The 22,805-nt window shown below is 44.0% G+C and overlaps 1 protein-coding gene across 3 annotated transcripts; it reads left to right on the top strand.

Moving 5' to 3' along the window:
• The first annotated feature begins 3,334 nt into the window (after positions 1–3,334).
• Positions 3,335–11,762, top strand: Mgarp (mitochondria localized glutamic acid rich protein). Of its 3 annotated transcripts, none has more exons than XM_063260790.1 (4): positions 3,335–3,534; positions 7,130–7,233; positions 9,611–9,704; positions 10,967–11,762. In XM_063260790.1, exons 2-4 carry the CDS (start codon positions 7,144–7,146, stop codon positions 11,359–11,361), a joined length of 579 nt encoding a protein of 192 aa, XP_063116860.1. In that variant the 5' UTR covers positions 3,335–3,534; positions 7,130–7,143; the 3' UTR covers positions 11,362–11,762. The 3 variants fall into 3 exon arrangements, with proteins under 3 accessions (XP_063116860.1, XP_063116859.1, XP_063116861.1); XM_063260789.1 differs by lacking the exon at positions 3,335–3,534 and adding an exon at positions 3,810–3,940; XM_063260791.1 differs by lacking the exon at positions 3,335–3,534 and adding an exon at positions 5,692–6,252.
• The last annotated feature ends 11,043 nt before the right edge of the window (positions 11,763–22,805 follow it).

Genomic DNA, 22,805 nt, shown 5'->3' with positions numbered 1-22,805 from the left:
TCTTCATAAATATATATATAAAATTCCTGTGGTAATAAAGGGAACTGTCAGGTTTTTCTGAGACAGTTTCCAAAGTGATTCAAAGCGTGAAATGCACACCACAACGTGAACACCCACATTCCAGATTTTGCACCTGTGATACAGCGTATCAGAGAGCAGACTTCATGACTGCAAGGAAGCTTAATACATTGAATGAGATTCTGCTTCTTAGGTGAAAAAGTGCAGACCTATAAACATCATGCAGATAATTCCTCTAAAATATGGAGGATACAAATACCTGCACTTTAAAAATAAAAACAAACAGCAAAAAGCACTTTTTTCTTGGGGCCCGCTCTAGAAAAATTGTTTTATCAAAATGTAAAAAGAATTTGCCATGCAAACAGAAATCCACATTAACCTAAGGGAGCGGAAGCATAGTGGAAATTCCTTTTACCCTGGGAAGCATGAGCTTTTAGCAAGAAAGGACTCAGAAGTCGGGTGTGGTGGCTCACATCTGTAACCACAGTACGCAGGAGGCTGAGGCAGGAGGATTGTTGTGTGTTTGAGACTAGCCTGGGTTACAGAGTGAGCTTGAGGCCAGCCTGAACTGCACAGCAAAACCCTGTCTCAAAAACACAAAAAGAAAGAGAAGGGAGAAGTGACACTAGTGATGTCACAGTTCTTTATTTCCCATTGGGTGGTGGCCACAGCTAACCTGGGAGATAATTTTGCCTTGCCTCCCAGGAACCACAGTGGAGGGCAGGGACTCCTGGTGTGAGCACAGGCTCTGGCCAGGGCTGGAGTCAGAGGCCAGCACTGCTCCCCGCCGCAGCTGAACGCCTGCCATCCCTAACGTGCGCCACACTGCTCTCGGTCCTGTGTGAGAAGAAAGCCATGCTTTGTCACACTGCTACATGATTCCCACCCTGCACTTGACACAGTACTCTCCTTCCTCGTTTCTGCTCACATGTGAAATAGGGAAAATCAACCCCACACTCTCCCTACTCCTTATAGTTGTTAAACAGATGTGACAGTGCTTCAATGCTTTAAAAAATATTTTTATGAACTTTGGTTTTGGTTTTTTGAGATCAGGTCTTCAATACATAGTCCAGCCTGGCTTTCAGTTCATGATGACCAAGATGACCTCACACTTGGGATCTTCCTGTCTCAGCTTCCTGAGGTATTTCACTTTGCTCTGTTTAAACCAATTTGATTTTAGCCCAAACCCTAAAATTATATATAATTTTTTCTCTCTAAAATTATATGTATTTTTTTGAGAGAGAGCTTTATTACGCAGTTTAGGCTGGTCTCAAACTCACAGGGATCCCCCTGCCTCAGCCTCCCCAACTGGGATTACAGGCATGTGCCACCACAGGTGGCCTGAAATTATATTTGTTTTTTGTTTTGTTTTGTTTTTTTTGGTGGTACCGGAGATTGAACTCACAACCTCGTACTTGCCAGGCAGGCACTTATGCTGCTGAGCTAAATCCCCAGCCCCTGTGAAATTATATTTGTTATTGATATCTGGTCAGAGACTTTTGGGCCTGGGGTTTGGATCCTGACTCCCATCTCCGGTGAGCTTGAGTGCTACTTGTGGGAGAAGCTGCTGGTCCCTCATATCTTTAACCTAAAAGGATAACTTCTCTAACGGATGGTGAAACTAGCGTAGGGAAGAACACCTAGTGAACGGAGAACCCCCTGGGATGTTGAATATTTGTGAACTAATTACAAAAGACCCCCAGCATGCAGCACAAACCCTGACGTGGTAATAAACGTGCCCCAATCTGACACCCATTTGACTGAGATTGTAGGGGTGATCCAGCTCAGACTCACCCAGCCTGCTAGAATACAATGGAGTCCATTGACCTTTCAGGTCTTTTTGTTTGCTGACACCAGGTCTTACTATGTTGCCCAGGCTGTTCTCAAAGTCTCAACCCTCCTGCCTCAGCCTCTGGCCCAGCTGGGATTGCACAGTCCCCAGCACGCCCAGAGACCTGGCAGCTGAATTCCGAAGGGGAGCTAAACACAGCCCCTTTATTCATAAATGCTTACTCAGAAAGAAACCAAATGCCTGTCAGGGAGCATTGAGACTTACCGTTTACAGCCATACAGTGGTGAATGGCACAGTGCACCAGTTTGCTGACTAAAATGTATGCGTTCCCTGTGACTACTTTTCTGTCTCTGGGAACCGAGTCAAAATTCAGGCCTTAGTCCCCCAATGAAGAAGCGCAGTGGAAGCAGATGGGACTGGATCTGTCCATCTACCCTAGCTGCTGGCTGCTCAGGACCTCTGTGCTGCTCCTGGAGGCAGCCACTCTGGCTGCTGGAGGCTGTGTGTGTACCTGAAGTGCTCAGGTATAGCCAGTAGAGTTATCTGCACACTGGTATCCATTTTCTGGATACCAACTTTTTTTTTTGTAGTGGGAATTGAACTCAGGACCTTGCACTCACCAGGAAGGTGCTTTTGCACTGAGATATAGTCCCAGCCTGGATACCAAATTCTTGGTGAGGTGGTCTGCAGTTCCCCTTTTGACCACTCATTAAATATGACTAATACGATCACCCTTGTTAAAGGTTAGTTCCTAGAGATAGTACTAGTGTTTGTGTGTGTGTGTGTGTGTGTGTGTGTGTGTGTGTCTTTTTTTCTTTTGCATTGAGGGGTTTACTTTTTATTTTTGAGAAAAGGTCTCACCATGCTGTGTAGCTCAGGCTGGTTTTGAACTTGTAATTCTCTGCCGTCAGAGTGCTGGGATTATGGGTGTGTGCCACCATGGTAACTTCTGAGGAACGTTCACATAGCAAATGAACAGTGAACCGTGTGTTTGTTACCTGCCAAAAGAACTTAGAAATAGTATGTGTCTTTTGTCTCTGTCTTTCCTTGTTTCTTTCTTTCTTTTCTTTTCCTTTCGAGCTGGGAGTCTCACTCTGTAGTTCAGGCTGACCTTGAACTCACTATGTAGCACAGGGATTTACAAGCATGTGCCACCAGGCCCAGCTCTTTATTTTCTTTGTTTCGTGACCATCAGTAAATCTTGGACATTGCCCCACCACCTGGTGGTGTCATTTGCTAAAGGAAATAACTTCTCTCAGAGTGTCCAGTGACAGTGAAAGGAGCTGGAAAGGTGAAAAGGTGTGTTGGAGACTGTCCAGGGCCCTGGGCGTGATGGTGAAAGCCGGTAAACCAAGCCCTGCATGGGCTGAGGCAGGAAGAGCCTGAGTTCGAGGCCAGCCTGGGCTACACACTGAGCTCAAGGCCAGCCTGAACTGCACAGTGAGATACTATCTCCAAAAGCAATGCAAAGCAAAGCTGTCAAGTGGGAAACACACACGAAGGATCATTATAATAAGAAACCGTCCCTTCCAGAGAACAGTCACTCAGAAAATGTCATGTGCATGAATTACTGGTTTCTAAATTCAAACCATAACAAATCCTTGTAGCCACAAGGAGACAAGAAATTGAAACCTGGGTAAAGAAGCTAATAATTTGGCCTTTGTGGTCGAGGTGTACAAACTAATTTCCACAGAGGACTTGAGGGCATTTCGAGTGTCTCTACGGTAAGTCCCGAGCTGGTCACTTGTCCAGCGGTCCAGCCGCCGCCGGGGTTTCTTACCGAGGTGGGAGGCTGAGCTTGCCCCCTCGCCTCCGCCCGAGTGCCAGGGATCGTGAGATACAGGTTCGGGGACATCAGAATGATACACCTGCTCTCCAGTCCTGCGGGACTCCCAGGACTCTCCTGGTCAGAGTGAGCGGCAGGTGACAGCGCCTACGGGGCCCTGGATCCCGCGGACCCGCGGGAAAGCAGCGGGGCTGGGGCTGGGGCGGGGCGGGCAGGCGGGGCCGGCTGTGTGCGCAGCGCGCTCCTCGCCGCGGTCCGGACCATGTCGCTGCGCAGAGCGGTCACCAAGACCCTGGCGCTGCCGCTGCGGGCGCCCCCCAGCCCCGCACCGCTCGGCAGGGAGGGTGAGTGCGCCCGGGGCGGGTAGGGGCCGAAAGGACACCCCAGAGTTCGGCGGGGGGGGGGTCTGAATGTAGACCAGGCTGTCCGGGTGTGCGTCCCAATGTCTTTGTCCCCTCAGTGGGGACCGTAATGGATGTGAGTTTCCATGAGTTAGTTTGTGGTTAAGAACTTTGAGGGCCAGGCGAGGTGGCGCACGTTTGTCATCCCAGCACTCTGGGAGGCTGAGGCAGGAGGGTCGCAAGTTTGAGCCTGGGTTGGGCAAATTAGCGAGACCTGCCTGAAAACTAAAGATGAAATGAGGGTTGGGGTGTAACTCCCCGAGAAGGCCCTGGCTTAATCCCCAGTACTAATTTTAAAAATACGAGAAGCGCACCTAGAAAGCACCTGCCTGGCATCCTCGCAGCTCCGGGGCTGGCGTCTCCCCGGCTCCGCGAGGGCCCGGGTCTCGGGGCGCAGCGGAGGGAGCGCCCCGGCCGCTTTCTTTCGCTCCCTCCCTTCCCTCCCAATGCCGCCCTTCCGCGGGCCGCCCGGCCTCACCGCCTGCCAGTGTGTTCCTTTGTTTTGACTGCACAAGTTTCCCGTGCTTCTCTCCTCAAGTTGGAGTAAAATAAAAACAGTTTTAAATTCTAAATGAGCATTTAGCCACGCCGATTGTAAGTACTGATCCTTCTCTAATTCACATCAAATTACTGCCTTTCGGCACCGGTTTATGTATTTTAAGAGCTGTCGTTGCTTGGAAACTTAAATTTGCCATCATTTGTGCGCATTGCTTTTCTTGTATTAGTACTTGTCCTTGGGAAAAAAATGTTTGTTTTTTTTTTTTGAAAGATAAAAGTCTATCTTATCAAATTTTGTCCTTTCCCTTTTTTCTTTTAAGAATGTAACTTCTGTCAGGCGTTTTGGGGCATGTCTGTGATCTCGGCACTGGGGAGGCTGAGGCAGGAGGATCGCTGTGAGTTTGAGGCCATCCTGAACTACATAGCGAACCCGTGTCTCCAAAACACACACACACACAAAAAGATGGAAGCTTATTCGTGAATAAATCCTTTGAGTTTCTAATAGTTCAGTAGGAAAAGACCAGAAAGGCAAAATAAAAAATACAAGTCAGCTGTAAACTTACTGCTCAGCGAACAGTAAGTTCTGCTCTTTATTTAGTTTATTTAGTTTTCCACTTTCCTTTCTGCTGTGTGCATTGCTTCCGTGGTCCCACACACAGAGACTCTACTGTGTCAGTCCATATGCTAGAAATATTTTCTCATATAAATGAATATTCTTCCACAAAACCACGATGTCTGTTTCACGGTGTGTAAAATTTATGTAACTAATTAAGCTTTATTGGCTATTTCCCATTGCATTGCTATTTTAAATAACACGGACCAAAATTATATTTAAATCTACTTAAATCCCTGATGATTTTCTTTATGTTTGTAAAAAAAATCTTGAGGGCTGAGGATTTAGCTCAGCAGCAAAGCTTACCTGCCTGGCAAGCACAAGATCATGAGTTCGATTCCCAGTACCCAAAAAAATCTTTTTGAGGGTTTAGGGTATAAATTCTGGTTTTGAATTCTAGCACTAAAAAAGAAAAAAAACCCCAAAATTTTGATACTTCTTGTCTGCTTGTGAAATATGCAAGCTATATTCCCTGTTTGATCACAGGGTTTTTTGTTTGTTTGTTTTTTTCATTTTATGAGTTAAGGTCTTGGCTGGGGATATAGCTCAATGGCACAGCACCTGCCTAGCAAGTATGAGATTGTGAGTTTGATCCCTGATACAAAAAAAAAAGCCTTGTTCTGCTGGCTCCAGGTTGGCCCCAGGCTTCTGGGTCAGGCCTTCCTCCTGCCTCCACTTTGCAAGCTGAGGCATATGATTAATCCCAGATGGACTTTTAAGCCAACAAAAGTCTCACAAATCAAACCTGTATCATAACTTCTTAAGACACATTTGTAGAGATTTTTTTCCACCTAAGAGATGGCAGTTTACCATCAAGCTGAGAACATAAACAGAAAGTCTTTGTGATTTTGCTGCTGGGAAACCTTCAGTGGGCCCTGTAAACACTGCCCCCTCGCTGCCCCCTTGGCCACCCTCCCTCCACGAGGGCCGTGGGTCTCTTCCGCTTTAACAGCTACCTTGAATCAACGAGCTGCGTCTCCTGGGCATTTTCATCTGTATGGCAGCTGCTTCTCTTTGCACAGTCCCGCCTGGACTGTGCACTGTAATCGCCTTTAAGGATCGAGATGGGCTCTGTCTGGCTCACAGGTGCTCCCTCATTCTGCTACACACAGTAGGTGCACTCTTGTGTTGGTTGCATGAACCCGTAAGTATCCTATTTCTTTATGGGTTAGGGGATTGGTAGTTTTTTAAAAAAAATTGGTGCTTTTTGTTATTGATATTGTTTTGAAACAAAATCTTGTTATGTAGCTCAGGCTGACCTACCTTAAAATCACTATAAAGCCCTAGCTGGCCTCAAACCCACAGCCATCCTCCTGCCTCAGCCTCTTGAGTGTTGGGGTCACCAGAATGCACCATTGACACCTATCAGTTTTTATTTTTAAAATAAAGAATTTGAGGGGGCTGGAGATTTAGCTCAGCGGCATAAGCACCTGCCTTGCAAGCAGGCAGTCGCGAGTTTGATCCCCGGTACCGATAAAAAAAAAAGAAAGAAAGAAAAAGACAAAAAAAAAAGAATTTGAGCTATATGTGTTTGTTTGGTTTGGGGGGGGTATTGTAGTACTAGGGATTGAACTCAAGGTCTTGTACATGTTAGGTAAGTGCCCTAAGCAGTGAGCCTCATCCCCAGTCTTGAACTATATATATAAAGTTTACTTTTTCTATCTTTTAGTGTATGGTAGGGGAGCCCAAACAGTGAGAGCATTGCTTCTGCTCCTCCGCACCCCATTTGGCTGTCACAACGGGTCAGTGCTTTTGCATCTTCGCTTGGCCCGCACCTATGCCGCTGGCGGTGACAGGCGATGACAAGCCCCATTAGCACTGCATTGTCAGCCTGCGCACAGGTCAAGTGGAATTATTACCCTGCCTGCCACCCTGAATTCCCTTCAGCTAAAATCATCCAAGTTGGGAGGTTTCGGAGTCCAGAAGAGAAATGTTTTTTTTTTTTTTAATTTGATAAATGGTTTTTAAAGATGTAATTATCTGAGTGGTGGAGCTAACTGTCCTAAAACTTGTTCTCCTAGTGCCTCTTCGTTGGATGTCAGCTAACAAAGTCCCCGGACCATCTGGGGCCAATATGATCTACTACCTGGTAGTGGGAGTCACCGTCAGCGCCGGTGGATATTATGTGAGTGACTGGATAACCTCAGTGCTCTGGAGGATCTTTTATAACCTGTGGTAAAACTCAGAGTAGTATTAAGATGAGGGCATAAGCACGGGATGCGGTGGTGCACATCTGTAATCCCACCAGTTGGGAGGCTGAGACAGGAGGAACTCTGGGAGTTTGAGGCCAGCCTGGGCTACGTAGTGAGTTTAAGACCAGCCTGAACTACACAGTGAGACCCTGTCTCAAAAAAAAAGATTAGGGCATAAAATAATTAATGAAGTGCACAACATAGGAATGAAAGTGTCATTAAGCATACATATTTGAGAAGTATCTTTGTAGTGATTAGAGCTATGACTTTTTCATAAGACTATGAAAAATAGTCTTATGAAAATATGAAATTCTGAAGATTTTATAAGTATAAAAGCAGCATTTCTTAATACTGCTGATATGGATGACTTTCAATAAAGATATTATTATTATTGAGTAGTAGCTGACATTTGAAAATCTGTCACTTGCCAGACTCATGAATCATTTAATCATTGCAGCAGTTCTAAAAGGTAGGTAGGATAATTCATAAGAACTGTTTTTGGAAGACTTACTAATTTTATTTTATTTATTTATTTTCATTTTATTTTATTTTTGAGACAGAGTCTCGCTATGCAGTTCAGGCTGGCCTTGAGCTCACTTTGTAGCCCAGGCTGGCCTCAAACTCGAAATGATCCTCCTGCCTCAGCCTCCTGAGTGCTGGAATGACAGGTCTGCACCAGAACCCGGCATCTTGTTTTCCAAACAACCTTTGGACCGGTCATATTGTTGCTTTTTATGACCGATCTTCACTCACCTAAGAAATCTTCATGAGGCTCTAGCAATATGCCATCCATGAAAGATTTCTGTAAGCTTTTTATTGTGAGATCATCGAGATCACATGCAGGCCTTCATCTCCTCAAATGACAGAATCTTCTGTAACTAATACAATGGCATAGCCAGAAACTGGCATTGGTGCAGCTCATCGCCTCACTGACTCCCCTAGTTTCACATCTCATTTGCATAAATGTTTATATTTCATTCCTTGCAGTTTTCTGGAGGCTGAGCTCAGGTACAAGTATCTGCCCCTCCCCACCCCATCAAAGATAGGGGACCGCTTCATCTCCACAGCCATCCTTTGTGCTGCCCTTTTATTTTTTCTTAAATTGATTTCTGAATTAATTTGATTTTTATTTATTAGTGCATATTTGTGGTAATGAGTGTGCTGGCCTTCTATAATTGCACCCACTTTCCTCACGTCCTCCCTTTCTTTTCTCCTAACCCCTGGCAACCCTGTTGTCTATTTCTGTATTTTTGTCATTTCAAGAGCATTACAGAAGGGGAAGCACAGGTTTGTAACCTTTTGGACTGAGCCTTTTTTATTCAGCATAATTACTGGAGTTGCACTCAAATTTGTGCCTGTATCTACTGCTCTTTTCTTTTCACTGCTGGAAGGATTTCACCTCACCCATGGCGAGGTGAAACAGCTGGTTTACCACTCATCAACTGTAGACCATTCATTGTAATACAGTTGGTTTACCATGCATCCCTGGAGGACCATCTGTGCTGATTCTAGTTATTTGGTTATCACAAGGGAAGCTACTTGCCTGACAAGCATAAGGTCATGAGTTCAATCTCTGATACAAGAAAAAAAAATGAAGCTACCATGGAATTTTGTGTGCAGGTTTTTGTATGGTCTTGGATTTGCATTTCTCTAGGATAAATGCTAAATGATATTTGTAAATGTCTGTCAAGATTTCTTTTTCTTTCTTTCTTTTTTTTTTTTTTTTTTTTGTGGCATTGGCAATTGAATGCAAGACCTTGTGCTTGCCAGGCAGGCGCTGTACCACTGAGCTACATCCTCAGCCAGGATATTTTGATTCTAGCTAAATTTATTTTTTTCTATCATCCTTTTAATTTATAAATCCATGTTTTCAGTTGCCTTTGATGCTTTAAAAAAAATTTTTTTTTAAATTTTTGAGACAGAATCCCCTTACGCAGTTCAGGCTGGTCTTGAGCTCACTTTGTAGCCCAGGCTGGTTTTGAATTTGAAACAATCCTCCTGCCTCAGCCTCCCAAGTGCTGGGATTATAGGTGTGCAGTATTATGCCAGGCTCTAATTTTTTTTGTTGTTTGTAACTGATGCGTATTTGAACATGTTGCTCTCCTTTTTTAAGCACACTACTTAATGGTAAAAGTTTCCAAAGAGAAGTAAAAAGTAAATGTTGTGCATTGATTTCTATCCTTTGCCACACTGGAGTTACAATTTAAACTCGCAGTGGTGAATATCTGGGCAATTGTATATAACTGTGAACTTGTAGTGATGAAATTTAGCTGAAGAAATAAAGCTGTTTTCACTTGTGGGCTTTTTCAGACATACAAGGCAGTCACATCAGAGCAAGCCAAGCACACAGAACATGTGACGCATTTTAAAGAAAAAACAAAAGCGGAGTTACAGCCACTTCAAGGTAAAGTAAGCTTCTTGATTATTTGATGATATTTCATTTTTGAGGCACTGACTCCCACTGTGTTAGTCTAGCAGTGAGCATGATCTGCTTTCGCCTGCATAGCTCACATAATCCAGAGGCACTCTGGGTCCGACTTCACTGGGGAGGAAAAGGCCAAGCAAACCCTGAGACCCAGCGCATTTGATAGTTGAGTGCATTTTACTTTCATCCTGCTGACCAGTGGCTTTGACTTCTTTGTATGCAAACGATTGTTCTTCCCCTGCTCAGACATCTATTCATGCAGGCATAATTTTAGTAACTGTCTCTTTCAGCAGCTCGGCCTTTTATTTTTCTTATTATTTTTTTAATTGTAAAACTAATTTTTGCATCTGTTTTGGCTAAGACTATCCTACATCTTTCCTCAAGAGTCATGCAGTCCTGTGGTGCGAGTTCCTCAGTTGATTAAAATGGCAACCATGGGAACAGAAATTACACAGTCACAGTAATGCCTGTTTCTTTTCTTTTTTTTTTTTTTTTTTTTTGCGTTTTCCTTTTTATCGGTACCGGGGATCGAACTCACAACTGCCTGCTTTACAAGGCAGGTGCTTATGCCGCTGAGCTAAATCCCCAGCTCCTGTGCCTTTCTTTTTAAAACCATTTACTTTACTGTAATCCCAGCACTTGGGAGGCCGAGGCCAGAGGTTCTCCATGAGTCTGAGGTCAGCCTGGACTACATAGTGAAACCTTGTCTCAATAAATAAAGTATTGAATATGTTCATAAGGTGGCTGTTTAAAACGCCGAGCACTTTGCTGCTTTCAAGGCCGGTACATGGTATTTCAGTCTACCTCCACGGTAGCCCAGTGAGGCAGGTATGGACCATGTCCCTTTTCATAGATGACAAAACCAAGGCTGGCAGAGGACTAGTGACTTCCTGAGCGCCATCAGGGGGTAACCTGGCTCCTCTTCCATGCTGACTCACGTGGAAGGTTGGTTAAGCTGGCCTTTTCTACTGTCTTTGTATTTAAGCCATGGAAATCAAATCAAAACAAAAACCTTTTTTTAAATTCCAAAAAGTTAGCAGGGAAGCCGGTCTCCCGCTTCCCTCCCGGAGCGCTTGCCCCATCCCCGCGCGGCCTCCGTCGCCCCCTGCGGGCGCAGCGCCGCCCGCGGCTTTGCGCTTCCAGCCGGGGAAGCGCCCTCCTCGCGTCCGTCCGCACGCGGGGGTCTGGGCGGCTTCGGGCGGGCCGCGCGGGGCTCACCGTGTCCCCGTGCCGTCTTCCAGGTGACGGCGGCGGCGCTGCGGGCCCGGAGCTGCCGGGGCTCCCGGAGGTCCCCGAGGTCCGCGGCGAGGAGGCCGCGGCGGGCGCTGCTGCAGACCCGGGTGCTGCGGCCGGGCTTCCCGAAGCGGCTCCGGCCCCGCCCGACGGAGAGGAGGCTGCCGCGGCGGAGACCGAGCCAGGGGACGCCGAGGCGGCGACCGGCGAGACCGCGGGGGGCCGCCCGGAACCCAGCCCGGAGGCCCCAGACGCCGCCCCGGGCCCGCAGGGCGCCGCGCAGAGCCCGGGCTGCGCCGAGCCGGGAGAACCCGCCGGGGGCCCCGAAGCCCCTGCCGGGCCGGAGCCACAACCGGAGGCTGAGCTGGGTGCAGGGCCCGAGGCCGCCCCCGCTCAGGGCTGAGCTCCTGCCAGTTGAGTGAATGTGCCAGGGGCTGTCTGATAGCTGCTTTGGTATTTTTAGTGACCTTAGTTTTTAAAAACTTCTTTCTAGAAAACTTCAATGTTAAAAAAAAAAAAAAAGAAAGAAAGAAAAAAGAAAACTTCAATGTCCTCAGTATGCACGAATTGGTTTTTGGATTGAGAGATTTGAGAATTTTACATGTTTTAATTTTCTACTTGCTAAATTCAGACTCTGATGTTGCTTTACGGAGTTCAAATAATTTTACCCTTGAATTGAGATTGTCGTCGGAATGATTTTTTTCACCTGTATGTACTTTAATTTTGCATAGTCTCTATTGTATGTAGATCTAGATTACTGAGTTTGACCTCAACTCACTAAATAAAGTTAGGAAATCATTAGTATTTCTGGATTTAAATTTATTTTTAAATTTTTCTTTATTCATGTGTGTAAAGTAGTGGGATTGAACCCAAGGGCTTCCTATCTGACCTGTCTTCTCAGTACTTTCTTTTTTTATAGGTAATTTTAAAAATCCATTTTATTCAAACATAAAAATAAATAAAGAAAAACTACAACAAAATTTTAAAGTACATCAATCGGGGTAACAATGGTACATGCATTGCACATTATCATCCCCAAATCATTCACCAAGGCACAAGACTTCAGCTGTCCAAACAATACCAGCACAAGATTTTCTCTTCAGCAAACTCAGAGATCAGTAGTATAGCTATCTTAACTATTTTTATATACATATACATTTTTTCATTTTGTCACACTAATGAAACAATACTGTTTACACACGTGTCTTATTTATTTCACTAATGAGTGTGTTCTCAAGTCACATCCATTTTCCTATAAGTGTCCAGTTTATCATTCTTTATGGCTGAGTAGTAGTCCACTCTATAAAAATACCACACCTTTTTTTTATCCATTCCTCAGTCAATGGGCTTTTAGGTTGTTTCCTAAATCTGGCAGTTATAAACTGTGTTGCTATAGACATGCACATATATCACTGTGGTATGATGTTTTTAATTCTTTTGGGAAGATACAAAAAAGGAGACTAGTAGGGTCAAATGGTACCTCCAATCCATTTTTTGAGGAATCTCCACATTGGTTGCACTAGTCTGCATTCCCACCAGCAGTGGAGGAAGGCTCCTTTTCCCCACGGCCCCTCCAGCATTTATTATTGCTTGATTTCTTGATAATAGCCATTCTTTCCAGGGTGAGGTAGAATCTCAGTGTTGTTTTAATTTGCATCTCTTAAATGACCAGTGATATTGAACATTTTTTCATGTATTTGTTGTTTGTATTTCTTCATCTGTGAAATGTGTATTTATCTCAGAAGCCCATTTTTGAATTGGTCTTTAAATCTGGGAGGACTGATATTTTTGAGTTCTTTATATGTTATCAATAGTAACCCTTTGTCTGAGGTACAGCTGGCAAACTTTTTCTCCCACATTGTGGGTTGTCTCTTTACTCTGTTGGTGGTTTCCCTTGCAGTGCAAAAGCTTTTCAGTAGGATGAGATCCCATTTGTTGATTCTTTGTGATAGTTCCTGTGCAATCTGGGTTTTGTTCATAAAATCTTTGCCTACACCAATGTCTTCAAGAATTTTATCTACTCTATCTTCCAGCAGATTTAATGTTTCTGTTTTAATATTAAGATCTTTGATCCACTTTTTAGTTTAGCATATGGTGAAAGAGATGGGTCCAGTTTTAATCTTCAGCACATATAGAGCCAGTTTTTCCACCACCATTTATTAAAGAAGCTATCTTTCTTCCAGTGAACATGTTTGGCCCCTTTGTCAAAGATAGGGTGACTTAGTGTGTCTGGAGTTGTTTCTAGATCTTCTAATCTGTTCCAGTGATCTTTGGTCTTTGGGTCTGGTTTTTTTTTGGCCAGTACCACACTGTTTTTATCACACTAGCTTTGTAGTATAATTTCAAGTCAAAGATTATGATGCCCCTGTCTTGTCTTTGTTGCCCAAGATTGCCTTTGCTATTCTAGGTCTCTTCTGGTTCCAGATAAATTTTTGGATTGTTTTCTCTAATTCTGTGAGATATGCTATTGGAATTTTGATTGAAATTGCATTCAGTCTGTGGGAGTATGGTCATTTCACTATATAGGTTCTTCCTACCCAAAAGCACAGGATATATTTCCATTTTCTAATATTCTCTTCAATCTCCTTTTTCAGAGTAATGTAGTTTTCAATGTAAAGGTCTTTTACATCCTTTGTTAGTTTGATTCCTGCTGTTTCATTTAGTTCTTTTTATTTTTATCTTGATACAGAGTCTCACTGAGGTGCCCAGGCTGATCTCAAACTTTCCATCCTCCTGCTTCAGCCTCCTGAGTAGCTGAAATTACAGACATGCATGGTGGAGCCAGGCTTACACTAACAGTCATGGGTATGATGTACTGATTACATTAGCATACATATAGCATCATGTGAGAACATAAGCTTTGGTAATATTATTGGAGGAAGGAAACATCTGTGGAGGAATCTGTATGGCAATCTATACATCCTGTCCTTGATTATATGACCTCAGGTTCAGTCCAAACCGCATTTGAGGATTTTTTTTTTTCCAAGAACAGTGTGATTTTGAAGGTTTTTTTTCCACTCATGGTAAACTGAGGCGAGATACATAAAAGGTGACAAGTGCCTGGCTCGATGCCCTGGCTTTGAGAGGTCTGGAGTGACAGCAACTCTATACACCCAGTCCCCACTTGGGTCCAGGATGGGACCTCCTGTGTTTAGCTTTGAGGGTGACACCAGGGGCTTCACACATGTGTGGCACTCGCTGCCCCACTCCTGCAGCCCTACCCCAGCCCCCATGGGCGCATTTCCTTTGCTGTGCTGTCATCTGCATTGGCTTGGGAAATCTGCGGCCTGCAGCTGGCTTTCTGGGACACTGCGGCACCGGACACTGTCTGGGGGCGACCCCGCTGCCCAGGGTGCTGCAGACCTGCGCTGTGTTGTGGTTTTGCTGTAATTGCTTGGTGAATCTCCACAATGATAGGTATTTGTTCAACCTCGGAAAAGATACTTATTTCCTCATCTAAAAAACAAGCAAACAGAAATAACAAACCAAGGCCAGGTTGGTGACTCACACATGAAATCCCAGCACTCAGGAGGTTGACTCAGGAGGTTTACTGTGAGTTCAAGGCCAGCCTGAGCTACACAGCGAGACCCTGTCTCAAAAGAAAATAAATTAATTAATAATAATAAAGAATAAAATCAACCTTAAATATGCTTGTATTTTTTAATGTTTTATTTTAGAAATTTTCAAACAAAAGCAGAATGAATGAATCTTCAAGGGTCCTACTCAGAGGATGAGCTCAGGATAGATTTTTGCTTCCCCTCTCCCCTGGAACTCTCTCCCACCACTGAGGCCACCTGCAGAGCTACCTGCCCAGAGGGGCCGGGCTCTCCAGTGTGTGAAACACGCAAGTGTAAAATGATTTGTTAGTATTTTTTTTTTAATTTAAAGAGAAAAAAGAAAGGACATTAAAAAAACAAAGCAGTAAAAGAGTACAAGTAATATAGAATTTCAAGAAAAAAATATACAGTAAGAAATCACTAGTTAATAGGTTACATATTGTCTTCTTAGAAACAGTTGTCCAAATTATAAAATTAAATCATATAAAGTGGACATTCATACAGTGAAATTGGAGACAGTTCCGTTCAGTGATCCAACAAAAGCTCAGTAATATGGTTTTCCATCCTACACACTCAAACATACATGCAGTTATATCCCTTAGTCCACCTTCCTTTCCTCTCTTTTTTACAATAACAATTACACTTTTTGGGTTTTATTACTCCCACAGTTCTTATTACTTTTTTTGAAGAGAATAAAACCAAACGTGACTAAGCAAAACAGTCAGAACAGAAGGATGGGCATAGTACATGATGCAAAAACAGAATACCAGGTGATCAAAAGTGGTTACCATTGTGCCTCTTGCTATTTTTAAATTGAGTTGCCTATATCATCAGGTATAATAGAATTGATCAAAACAGTACAGAACAAGACCAATAAAACCTACACTGGAGACCTTACAGGACTTCAAAAAAAGGTAATTGTCAAACCACAATGGGCATCAAAGTACATCTCATTGCCTTCAAAGTGGTTGCCTAACCCTCAAACTGGATACCGTCAAACACAATAGAATATAGAATAATCACACAGAACAAGATGGGAGAGCGATAGCTGCCGTTTGTTAGTACTACTGCCTCCTAGTCACTGCTCAAATGGCCTTAACTGCTTTGGAAGGAATTTTTTTCCTCCCCTCATTTTGTTTTTCAAATTGGATGCCAATTAAAGTCCACAGATTACAGCTGGTCAGGATACCTCCCCTCGCCTCACCTGAGATAATCATTACACGTATGCAAGTACTTCAAAATCCAAAAACCTCCAAAATATTTGGGGTCCCAAGCATTTCAGATAAAAGGATACTCAACCTGTACTACCCTTAATAACATAAATACCAAAAGCATTTAGAGATTTTTAAAATTACTGGGGGCTGGGGATTTAGCTCAGCGGCCTAAGCGCCTGCCTTGCAAGCAGGCAGTCAGTCGTGAGTTCGATCCCCGGTACCGATAAAAAGGAAAAAGACAAAAAAAAAAAAAAATTACTTTTAGGCTGGGGGTTTAGCTCAGTGGCATAAACACCTGCATGGCATGCACACGGTCCTGAGTTCGATCCCCAGTACAAATAAAAAGTTACTGTTAGTCTTTAGTGTATATAGTTAAACACATATCATAGACATACATAGCCAAATGACTGCAATTTAAAGTCAATTTAAATTGTTCTCTGCACAGTCACACTGCAACTCAAATCACAGTTCCTTTTTGCTTTCCAGGGACTATCCTCTAAACTATCTAACTAAGTGGGGTGTGGTGGTGCACCCCTATAATTCCAGCATAAGGGAGGCTGAAGCAGGAGGATTGCCCAGAGTTCAAGGACAGCCTGAGCTACATAGTGAAACTGCTTCTAAATACATATAAATAAGTAGCCTGTTACGGTTTGTGTCTGGATGTCCCTCCAAAGCCTCCATGCCATTTTAGATGGTATTTTTGGAAGTGGTTGAATCTAGAGTGTGTGACTGATTCATAGTGCAATGCTGGGATGAAGGGTGGGTGATGGCACACACCTGTATTCCCAGCCATCAGGAAGCAGAAGCAGGACTTTGAGGTCAGCCTGGGCTACATAAGTGAGTTCAAGACCAACCTGAATTACATGGCCAGACCCTGTCTCAAAAACAAAAACAAAAAAAACAGGGCCGGGGTTTAGCTCAGCAGCACAGCATCTGCCTGACAAGCTGGAGGTGCAGAGTTCGATTTCTGGTACCAGAAAAAAAAATTGAAAGAAGATTTAACACTGAATTTGATACACACTTTTGATTTCGTAAACTTTAGTAGCATTGCTCATTCAGATTTCTCAACCGAGAAGAAGAGAAAACTAAGACATGTCCAGTAGATCCAAACTGGCCAAAACCCCTGGCTAGTCGTCGCCTTTTCTGAGCTTCTCAGAACGGCCAGGTACCAAAATGTGACTGCTCAAACCAAGATTCTTCTTTTAAAAAATTTCAATATTTCCTTTAATATAGTAGCAATCAAATCCAAAATCAGCTCATATTTGATTAGGCTTTTTGGAAACTAACAATCAAAATACTGAAAGTTTAACAACAGCACCCATCAGCAATATTTTTGTGGTTAGTTCTTTGGCTGATTTTAATGTCACCAAAAAAGTGCACTGAAAATGTCAGTGTGGGGTAAGAAGACTGTGAAGAAGCAACGCGTTGCAAAGATAAAAACTGAGAAGAACCAGATAACCAAGCTGTTTCTCTGATGTAGCCAAGGGACTTCAAGGAAGACTTGAGGTTTAAAGACGCAGTGTGCTTTCCCATCAGTGCCATGCCTGTGACTTTTAAATATTACTTCAGTTGTTGAAAAAAAAAGTATGGAGCTGCCTTGAACAATGGATCTGCGATAAATATTTTTATACATTGTGGAAATTTTCTTCGATAAAGCACAGTATATTCCACAGCTAGCTTTTGCAAGTTCCAGCTGGATTCCGGGAGGATTAGAGTGTGAATGGGTTGATAGCTTCTCTGCCAACTATTTTGCTGCTCAGATAGCGTCTGTTGACTGTCCGGCAGCACTGTCCATTAGAGTAGAGCGCATTCCAGACTGCTTTTCTTTAGTCACTAGCTAGCTAATAAAATTCCTAGAAAAATATTGATTTTATTTAACTTTTGAGGATAATATTTTAGTGAGTGGGAAGAATTTTAGAAGTGTATTATTATTATTTTGAATTTCTCATATAGATATGTAATTTCAAGAAATCTTTGCCCAAAGTAAAAAAAATTCTTAAAAAAATTTCCTTTTGAGACAGAGATTCATTCTGTAGTGCAGGCTGGCCTTAGATGCATACATGTAACCCTGGCCTTCAACTTGCAGCCACCCTCCTGTGTCAGCCTCTCAAGCGCCAGAATTACAGGTGTGCACTGCCATGCCCAGCTAAAATTTTTTATTTTCTGAGCTGTTTTTTTTCTTTTTCTTTATGTTTTCCCAGGCCACCATGCCCAGCAGAACACTTTTCTAATTTTTCAGCTAACCATTATCTGCTTTGCAGAGTCTTTCTTCTCCTAACTGCTGAACCAATCATGCATTCGAGTTATCATCCTTTTTGTTTTGTTTTGGGGCAGGGTCTCAATACGTAGTCCAGGCTAGCCTCAAACTCATGGAGATCTCCTGCCTCAGCTTCCTGAGTGCAGGGATCCCAGGTATGCACCACTACGCCCGGCTATTTTGTGCCACATGACTGTTGCATTTATCTTTCAACTTTGCAATTATTTGTTTACATGTCAGAATCCCCCACCAGGATGGGATGTTGCCTAAGAATAAAGTCTAAAAACTATTTACTGAGTGAAATGAAGAGGGTCAGGGTGTTTTGGCCTGGTTTATGGGCTTGAACCCTGTAACGCTGCTGCTATCTGGCCACATCCTACTTACGAAACCAGACATTTTGTAATCTTCCACCTAAATACCTTTGAAGAGCTAAATCTTGAGAAAACCTCAGATTGGCTAACTTCCCTAAATTAATGATAACTTCTAATGTAAACACGGAATCTTCTCTGATGACACATAAAGTCATCTAAAGCCAGGTGTGGCAGTGTAGGCCTGTAATCCTAGCACTTGGGAGGGTAAGGCAGGAGGATAGCCTGAGTTCCAGGCCAGCCTGGACTACATGAGAGAGTTCAAGGCCAGTCTATGATGCACAGTGAGACCCTGTCTCAACCCCGCCCCAAATAAGAAAGTCAACTAAAGACATTTCCAAAAAAAAATTTTTTTTTTCATAAAGCAGTCAGCCTGGTTTTCTTCTCAGTGCAGGCCCAGCTGTTCTTTACATGGAATGTTCGCTATGCCTGTATGGTTCTCAGGAGTAAGTATGCACAGTGTCTGAGGTCTCTCTCCCTAGACCAGAGTGGGATGCAGGCGTAAGTTCGGCCCCACTGGCGGCTGAAGACCTTGGGAGTCCGGCCAGGGGTAACCTGGTGTGAATTTCAGTTTCCCCCACGCGTCAGGCACAGCTGATCAGGGACTCCGGGGACTCCTTCCAGTTGCTCAGGAAGCGCAAGACTGACAAAGTCAGTGCGAGAGCTTCTGTAAGTCACCGGGACAGGTTCTTTGTCCCCTGAACTCCTATGTCCGAAATCACTCATGAGAATGCTGGTAATAAACTGAGTTCTCAGGGCTGTCTACTTTTTCTTTTAAACTTTTGGGCTATTTTGGTTGCAGTATTATTTCCTGCTTCTCCCCTAAAACTCAATTTCCTGTTTCTTCGTAACTTTATTAACTGGAAGAAGCAGAATGTCTCAGGTTTTTGTCAACAGAGTGGTCATCGTCTAGTCTGTTTGGTGTTTCAGTGTTTCAGTGTGGATGAGTTTTGGCAAGTCCCGACAGTTTGAAGTCTAATATAAATATATGACTGAAAACAACATGGTTAGAAAATGAAGATGAGGAGGCTGAGGCAGGAGGGGTCACAAGTTAGAGTCCAGCCGGAAACATTTAGCAATAGCAAGACCCTGGCTCAAAATAAGTTAAAAACTGGTCTGGGGATGTAGCTCAGTGCAAAAGCTTGGGTTCAATCCCTAGTATCACAATAATAATAATAATAATAATATGATGATGATGATGATGATAATGACAAAAAACAGGAAAACAAAAACAAAAATTGAAACCCAACCAACTCACTGAAGGAACAAAAACTTCTCTGTTCCTGCCACATTAATCGGTTATACAAACTGTACGGCACAGCTTGGGCTTCATTGTTGAGGAATTCTCTAACCATTTTTCTGCTGTTCTCTCCACAGTTAACGAAATCATTTGGCTTCTTTCTGTGAATTTTTCATAGCTCTTTTTTTTTTTTTTTTTTTTTTGGTACCAGGGATTGAACTCACCACCTCATGCTTGCCGGACAGGTGCTTATGCTGCTGAGCTAAATCCCTAACCCTTTGTAGCTCTTTGTTTTGTTTTGTGTTTGGTTGTTGCTGTGTTGGGATAGAGTCTTGTTATGTAATTCAAACTGGCCTTGAGTTCACTATGGAGTCCAAGCTGGCCTCGAACTCAGGGTAATTCTCTTGTCTCAGCCTCCTGAGTACACTATCATGCCCAGCTCATAGCTCTTCTGCTATAATCAACATTTCTTTCTTTGTCAGTCTGGTTGATTCCACACGTTTTTGTGTTGTTTTGGTACCGGAGATCTAACTCATGACCTTGGGCCTGCCAGGCAGGTGCTTATGCTGCTGAGCTGAATCCATGACCCTTTTGTTTTGTTTTGTTTCCCTTCTTACCAATCTTAAAATCCTCTGAAATGCAATATATATTGTCTCTCAGGCCTCAAAATTCTACAACATTGCTTACTTTTTGGTTGGTTCTTCTTGCTCTTTCTTTATCTTTTTTGAGACAGGGTGTTGCTGTGTAGCCCAGGCTGATCTCAAATTTGCAATGATCCTTCTGCCTCAGCCTCCCCAGTGTTGGGAATACAGATGTTCGCCACCATGCCCAGGTATTACATGTTTTTTTTTTTTTTTTTTTAATGTGAAAAATAAATACAGTAGTGAATTCTTCAATTACAAGGGGCACGGGGCTGGGTGCAGTGGTGCACGCCTATAACACCAGCACTGGAAGCTGAGGCAGGAGGATCCTGTATTTGAGGCCAGTGGAGGCAGCTTAGTGAGTTCTAGGCTAGCCTGTACTATAAAGCAATACCCTGACTCAAAGAAAAAAAAATTTTATTTATTTATTGAAAAAAATAGAAACGAGTCCCAGGTGCTATATGTAAAAATATTAGGACTTAGGAAAAGGCATAGCCCTTTTCTGCCTCTCCATATGAGATCAGACTGAGAACCCCAGAAAATATGAACAAATGGCATTGTCAGAAAGGCATTTTCGGTCCTACTGCATGCTTGTCATGTAGAAAGGATTAAACCAGAGCATGGATGCAGCCGCAGGACCACAGGGGCTCTGGATACAAATGTAAATAACTTGGCCCAACCCGTTGGCAAACATAGCCAGATAATAGTGATATTTTTTTTCTTCTTTGGCTTTTTACGAATCAGACAACACTTTCTTTTCCTCCCCGTTGGTAAGTTTCATTTTTAAAAATTCCATTCCTTTGGATGGTTTGGAAGTATTCAATTTTCCTCCAGGTATTTAATTTCCTGTTTTATTCTCAGGAATGTAAAATATGGCATGGGGATAAAGAGAGACCTATTTGACTTCAAGGCAAATAATACTCACTTAAGGCCTTACCCAAAGTAAGCCAATAAAAGCACAAGTTTGCCATCTTTCCTATTTGGTTATAAAAAGGTTTGGCTAGCTGGGCAGTCCCTGCTACTTGGGAGGCTGAGGCAGGAAGATTGCAAACTGGAGGCCAATTTAGGCAATTTAACGAGAGTCTGACTCAACACAAAAAGGCTGGCTGTGTGGCTAAGGGGTGGAGCGCCCCTCGGGTTCAATCCCCCGCCCTGGAAGGAAAAAAAGGTAGGATTAAAAAGCAAAAAGCAGGGGCTGAGAATTTAGCTCAGCGGCATAAGCGCCTGCCTTGGAAGCAGGCAGTCGTGAGTTCAATCCCTGGTACCGGTAAAAAACGAAAAAGACCAAAAAAAAAAAAAAAAAAAAAGGCAATTACAGTTGCACATTGCGTTTGGCTGGGCTGCAGGACCAACCACTTAGCTTCTGGGATTTGCTTCTGGCTGTGCGAGATGAAGGACCTCAACTCGTATCTGGTGTTCTTCCCCAGCCCTGAGGGGTTGCAGAACCCAGGCTGGACTCACTGTTCTGTTGGGGAGTGAAGAGGGAGAGCACTCCCTGCTGGCCAGAAAGGGAACGAAGGTGAACGGCGCAGGGCTCGGCGCGCGGTAGACCAGAAGCCTGGGCTGGGCGCTGGTGATGAGCAAGCGACGCTGAAGGATGCGCCCGCGCACACACACGCGGGGCTTTGGTTCGTGGGTGACCGGTGCAAAGGGAGCTCAGTAAGCACACGCAGAGGTCGCGGGTGTCTGGGGCCGTGGACGCCTCCTGTAAGTCCTCAACTTAGGGACACTTGCCTTGCAACTTCCTTTTCTCTTTCTTTTTTTGTTATTTTTTCTAGAGTCAGGGTCTCGATATGTATCTCAGGCTGGCCTCCTGCCTCAGTTTCCTGAGTGCTGGGATTACAGACATGCACTTGGCTGGCAAGCACTGTTCTGAGGAGACACCAAAAGGGAGTAGAGCCCGCGGCTTCTGTGCTAAGCCATATTGCTGTTAGCCCTGATGGCCTGCTCTGCATGTCAGGATTGCTGATACAGGACTCTGCCAGTGTGACCTGTGAGTCTCCTGCCTCAACCTCACAGAGTGTTGGGATGATGGACGTCACTACTGTGGCCACGGTCACACACAGAGGCATTCCGAGGACAGCTGGCCTCTGTGTCCCTGGGGTCTGCATTGCAGACTCAGCCAGCTGTGGACCAGCATGTCCGAGGAAATAATATGGCAGATGCACTGAGTAGGGACCTTTGCTGGTCACTGTTCCCTGCAGGAACCGGTAGAGGAGATGTTTGCCCTGCACTGGCACTGCGTGAAGCAGTGTGGGTAATGCAGATGATTTAAAGTTTGTCGGTGAATGCATATATGGGGCCGTTTGCCATCAGGGACCTCATACCTACAGATTCTGGGGAATCTGGAACCAAACCCCAGTGGATACTGAAGATAACTCTACCCAGGTGGGGGAAGTGACTGCCTCAGTTACACATTGTGGCTCAAGTCAATGTCTGCCATCAATTACTCAGGCCTCGAAGGAAGTTCTGGGTATTGGTTTGGATGTTCCTGCGTCTACTGTGAGCCTCCTCCTGGGTCCCCAACCCATACCTACACAGTCATTTTGCTGTCCCTATTCCCCCTACCA

The sequence above is a fragment of the Cavia porcellus genome, unplaced genomic scaffold (assembly GCF_034190915.1).
Source record: "Cavia porcellus strain 051 isolate PalLab524CR breed Dunkin Hartley unplaced genomic scaffold, mCavPor4.1 scaffold_14, whole genome shotgun sequence".
Classification (NCBI taxonomy): Eukaryota; Metazoa; Chordata; class Mammalia; order Rodentia; family Caviidae; genus Cavia; species Cavia porcellus.
This window is presented reverse-complemented; position numbering and strand designations above follow the sequence as displayed.